Source organism: Plasmodium fragile (assembly GCF_000956335.1).
Source record: "Plasmodium fragile strain nilgiri unplaced genomic scaffold supercont1.106, whole genome shotgun sequence".
NCBI lineage: Eukaryota > Apicomplexa > Aconoidasida > Haemosporida > Plasmodiidae > Plasmodium > Plasmodium fragile.
The window spans coordinates 2,200-8,003 of NW_012192686.1; the positions used below are offsets into that span (position 1 = coordinate 2,200).

Consider the following 5,804-nt stretch of genomic DNA (forward strand, 5'->3'; position numbering starts at 1 on the left):
TTTTTTTTTTTTAATATATCGGCAAGGATTATAGAACTGTTCTTTTTTTCATATATGTATAAATTTTTACAGGAAATAAGCTTGTATTTTTTACGCACAAGTGGATGCTAATTCGGTCTTTTGACAATATGCGCTATTCTTGTTTTTCTGTCATACGTGCCTATATATATTATTTTACATAAAAAATTAATATAAATACGAATACATATAAAATAAATATACGGTAATGTAGGAATAACACAAAAGAATTGATTTTATTACATAATGTAAGGACGAATTAAGTGATTGGTACTTTGTACAGACATATTTGCGCACTGTTTAAAAACGTCGAACTTGCACACGGTCGAATAAATGCGAATATTATTTATTTTGAAAAATAGCAACTTCTATATATGCAATAACAGTTTATTATTCTAACTTGGGCATAATGATGGAAAAGAAGTGGATAAAAGCAGGTTAGATCATTTGTATTCAGGGTATGTTGGAATTCTTTCCAGGCCTAAGGCTTTTTACGTTTAAATATTCTTTTATGTTCAAAATGGTAGGGTATTTTATGTAAAATATGTTAATAGAGGCTTTAGGGCTTTAGGGTGTAGGATGTAAGATTTACGGTCTCGGATTTACGATGTACGTGCTAGAATGTAGGACCTATGGTCTCGGATTTACGATGTACGTTCTAAGATGTAGGAACTATGGTCTCGGATTTACGATGTACGTTCTAGGATTTAGCATCTACGATCTAGGATCTAGGATGTATGGTCTCGAAGTTCAGGGTTTTAGGGTTTAGGCTTCAGCAATCTACGTTTTCAATGATCATATTAAAAGATGTATATTTTCACAGTTTCCGGGTTTATGAGTTTTAGGATTTAGGGGTGTCTTTTTTGTTTCTTCATGGGACATCCTTCTTTAGTGCTACTCCTGCCTAATGTTCTTGCCTTATTCGTTACTTTACCGCTTGAACATTCTACGCACTACTGTCACATTGCTGTCCTGTTTCTTCCCTTTCTCCTTGTGCTCTAGCGCATTCTGCGCCTTCTTCTCTAGCGTCCTTGTTCTTCTGCTGCAATGCGCCTGTTCCGCTTCTCTCGCGTGTTCGTAACGGACATTGTCTCCGAGTGCAAGCAGGAGCAGATTTCCTCCGAGCAAACGGGGCCGCGTAAACCGCATCGTAGCCGAGTGTAAGAAGGAGGAGGCGCGATTGTCTCTCCGAGCAAACGCGGCCGGGTACACGGATTGTCCGAGTGTAACCACGACTCGACGAAGTAGCCCAGTGTAACAAGCAGCAGAGATTGTCTCTCCCAGCAAACGTGGCCGGGTAACACATTGTCGTGGAGTGCACGAAAGGAGGAGGATTGTCTCTCCGAGCACCCGCGTCGACCAAAGCGGCCGAGTGTAACAACGATTCGACGAAGTAGCCGAGCGAAGCGGTTCGATTACGGAGTTAGAGTAAACGATTCGACGACGTAGCCGCAGGAGGGCCGGCGACCACGACGGCAGAAGAAATTGATGTTGTTGTTTGTACTGCGGTTTGGTTGTGTACGCACACAGAGAGACAGTGTGTGTGAAGGCGTTTCGTGGACACCGGTGTAGAACGGGGTGCGGGGGTGGTATTCATGACGCGTGTTGTGCGTGTACGGTAGTGTAGTAAAACTTTTTTTTCCTTTCCTTTTTTGTGTCATTTTTTTTATTTTTTTTCTGTTTTTCTTCTGTTCCTTCTGTTCCCATTCTTTTCTTTCTCTTTCCCTTCAGGGTCCACAAAACTTAAACCCGGAACCCAGGCTCTGGATCCTGCGAACTTCGAGCAAGGACCGTGGGACCCAAACCTGTGGATTAGGGTGGGCGACAGGGGGATGGTGAAGTCGGACACACTAATTTTTTTTTGGAATTGTTGTTTTTGTCTATCATATGGATTAGGTTGGTGTAGATGGGAACGAGGATAAAGTGAAGATTACGGTAGATTTATGTGAACGGATATATTTACAAAAGTATCATTCCTGAACGACAGGGGGTTATAGTGCTTACGTAGCATTATTATCATCCTAACCAATTTTGAACTTTGCACTGTACTAATGGAACAATGGTCACACAGTGTGTGCACGCCGTGGCAACATGGGCAAACAGGAGAGGAATAGGGACCCAGGAACAGCTTAACGTAAGTAATGCTGGGCAAAGGGACAATTATGTATCACAGGGTACGTAGTATGGTAGCATGTTGTATGACAGGGACGAACACTTATAGCGTATGTACATGCATTTTTTCCTATATGTGGTCTGTTGAAATATTATAGGAAGGTATATTACGAGACATGAAGGACGTAGGACAGGAATTTTTTAAATATATGGAAGAAGGGTATGACGAGGCGGTATTGGCACAATCGTGTGGGGACACGGGTTGGACTGATCAGATACCAGGTGTCCCTACTGTCGGCCAAACTCCGGGTGATAGGCTCCAATGTAAGTTTATGGTGGGCGCATTATTTTTCATGAATGCGTGGGGGCTGGGTGAACATGGGGGATACGATGCTTCGGCCGTAGCAACCAGATTACACACATATATAAGGTGTATAATTGTGAATGTATTTATGTTTCAGTTAATGAAAGCAAACTGTGGGAGAAATCACGGTATACGACAGGCATTGCGCATATTTGAACCCTTTATGGCCATTGTGCCTAATGGTGTTAATCTTAACATGTGTACCTGGGTGGTTAATAATGACCTGAAAGTAGGAGGCAAAGTAATAGGCGCAGAATTTGATGAATGGATAATGGGCAATGCAAAAATGAAGGCGAAGATGAACAAGTTACAGAAATCTGCAAGATGCACAAGCAGGGGGACACAGACATCAAACAATGGCCAGGGGAGTATACATTTATTGCAGGCAGGACACGTGCGCAACGCCATGGCGACAGGAATGACGCGTATATTACAGAAAGTACGGAAGAGAGTAAAGACACTACGGAGGCCAGTTCCTTCCGAAGACGACGATGATGACGAAGATGAGGACGATGAAGAAGACCACGATGATGATGATGAGGATGCAGAAGAGAAGGATACGAATGGTAAGAACAGTACGAATACGACTCGTAAGCATACCAATCATACGGCCGCACACGGGATCACACGGCCCGGTCCGTACGGTACCGATATAGATGCCACCACCACAACAACACAACGGGCACAACACCACGCGCCCGCGCGAAGAACAACAACACGCACACGCGGCGGGAACAGCCACCCCCTCGTGGAGCCGCGTACAGCGACCACGACGGGAGCGGCGGCGACGAGGCACCGGACGAGGGCGGAGACACAGGCACAAATAAAAGTGTACTGCACCATGCAGCCGATCTACCCTGCCGCTACCTGACCGAACCGTCCCGGCCCCCTTCTTTCTGTCTACCACTGGTGTCCTTTTTGTATCATTTTGTCGTTTTTGTTCCGTTCTCCGTTTTGTAGGTGCCGCGGCAAAGCCGGCGGCAACGAAACCACAAGCACCTGCATCTCCAGTATTACCAGCACCTGCAGCAGGGGCCACGGCACAAGGAGCAGCCGGCCAAGGACCAGGCCCAGCACCTGCAGGACCAGGCCCTGGACAGCAACCCCCACCTCCACCACCAGACAACGACGCTACCGAAGCTGGAGCCGCAGCAGTAACGCCAGCGTCGAAGGATACGAAAGAAACAGGTAAGGAATATGTACCTGAGGATGATGAACTAGTTAATGTTAAACTTAGAGGAAGTTCTGGTTCTATAAGTGTAGTTACCTCAACTACTTATAACAGTGGAGCACCCTCGCAGGAGGACATGGAGCAATACGGAAACACCACAGATCCACAATCAACAGGTTTGGACAACACAATATGCCCCGGGTAGTATTCACCCAGGTGTAGGGATCTGCCCACTGCAGACAGTGTTTTTTTGTAAAAAAAAAAAAACGGCAAACACCAATTTCCGGAGAGAGACGGGAGAGACAACACGCAGCGAGCGAAACCAAAGGTCGAATGAGAGTAACCGGCAGAGCGGCAGAGCGGCCGTGGGTTGTAGACGTCGACAGACGGACAGACACGCCCACACTGTGTGTGTTGCGTGTTGTGTGTTGTGTGTGGGACAGAGAGAGAGTCTTTTCCCGTGGTGGCACAGCGGTCCCGACCAAGCGTTGGCACCGTGGCACCATGGTGCCGACCGTGTGGTCAATCCATGAGCAACCATGCAACCGAGCATGGCCAAGCACCCGTTGAATCATCGCACACGGTTCACTTTCGACACTTATTCTCCTTCTCATATTTACATACAGGACCTGATAGTCCCCCCGGTTCCTCGGTGAACACCAGTACGGATGACCCCCCTCCTCTCAATCCACCCAAACCAAAACCGAATCCGAACCCAGATCAGGCGGGTTCCACAGGCAGTGTCCCCGATGGCCGGGATAGTACTGAAGCCATTTCCCCGTCTCCCGCAGGCAGTCCAAGTGAGCAAGCGCCTGCAGTTGTTGCTGCCGCTGATGGTGTTTCTGGTGGGGAAGGCAAGGGAGGTGCTGATGGAGCACGTCAACCGGGTTCCTCTGGACCCGGTTCCACTGGTCCCCAAAACCCCGGTTCATCTGGTCCAGGTTCTGCGGGGACAGGATCAACTGGTACTAAGGGCACCGGTTCTTCTCCTTCCGGTGGTCCAAGTCAAGGAGTTCATGACCCACCTCAACCTCCCCTTCCTTCCCCGAAACCCTTCGACCCTCGCGATCTCATCCCGCACACCCCTGCGATCATTCCCGAGGCGGTTGGTATTGCGATCATTGCGTTCTTGGCATGGAAGGTAAGTATATATGGCAATCCAGGCATGCCGCATGTGCAGGATGTTTATACCTCAGCACATCCCTACGGGCTCCAATACATGATCGTTCTACTCAATGTACTCCTACACCCTCGTTCATTCCTGTTATCCTACCGCGCCCACCCTCCTCTGTACCCCGCTTTTTGTGCTTAGTACTTTGCGCACCTCGCCAAGCGACGACGAACATATCGAACCGTTCGTGACGTGCCGTCACCGCCACTCGACGAAGAAATTCTAGACCATCTACAACGTGGCGAACTGCCGCCACCCGATTACGGTTACACCATGGTTAAGGCCACGCAACCTGCGTCTGCTGCCGCACGCCGCGGACCACGCCCACCACGCGCGCATAAACGCACGATCATCGAACTACATCTAGAAGTGCTCAACGAATGTGAAGCAGCCGCGTGGGATACGGTGAAAGACGACTATTTGCAAATACTCGTTGAAGAGTTTATGGGGGGCAACAACACCTGTACAAGTAGCTCCGACGTCTGTACCCCAGACGACGGTTTAGCAACCCAGGACTCAACAACAAACGCCGCTTCACCAACGCGCGATACACCCACCGATGCCGACGGAACGGATGCATGCCCATTGAATGAGCCCGATCCATGGAGTTGTATGGAATCCATACAGCTAGAAACGGACACTTCTCCACCGAATGACCCCGATCCATGGAATTGTATGGAAACCATGCAGTTAGCACCGGACACTTCTCCACCCAAAGAAGATGACCCATGGAGTTGTATGGAACCCATACAGTTACCAACGGAACCTGGTCAACCGAATGAACACGACCCCGATCCATGGCGTTGTATGGAACCTATAGAGTTCGAAACGAATGCATGTCCATTGCATGACCCCGATCCATGGAGTTGTATCGAAACCATACAGTTAGAAACGCACCCTTGTGCACCGACTGCACACGACCCCGATCCATGGAATTGTATGGAAACCATACAGTTAGCAACGGACCC

General features: G+C 48.4%; 1 protein-coding gene across 1 annotated transcript in view; it reads left to right on the forward strand.

The window, feature by feature from the left end:
- Positions 1 to 427: 427 nt before the first annotated feature.
- Positions 428 to 5,804, forward strand: part of AK88_05237 (uncharacterized protein) — a gene marked incomplete at both ends in the record, with an annotated part of 10,018 nt that continues 4,641 nt past the window's right edge. Inside the window, 6 exons of the mRNA XM_012482839.1 lie at positions 428 to 455; positions 1,750 to 1,835; positions 2,289 to 3,084; positions 3,455 to 3,841; positions 4,292 to 4,806; positions 4,978 to 5,789. Of these exons, the coding sequence (XP_012338262.1) occupies positions 428 to 455; positions 1,750 to 1,835; positions 2,289 to 3,084; positions 3,455 to 3,841; positions 4,292 to 4,806; positions 4,978 to 5,789 (2,624 nt within the window). The remainder of the gene's footprint in view (positions 456 to 1,749; positions 1,836 to 2,288; positions 3,085 to 3,454; positions 3,842 to 4,291; positions 4,807 to 4,977; positions 5,790 to 5,804) is intronic.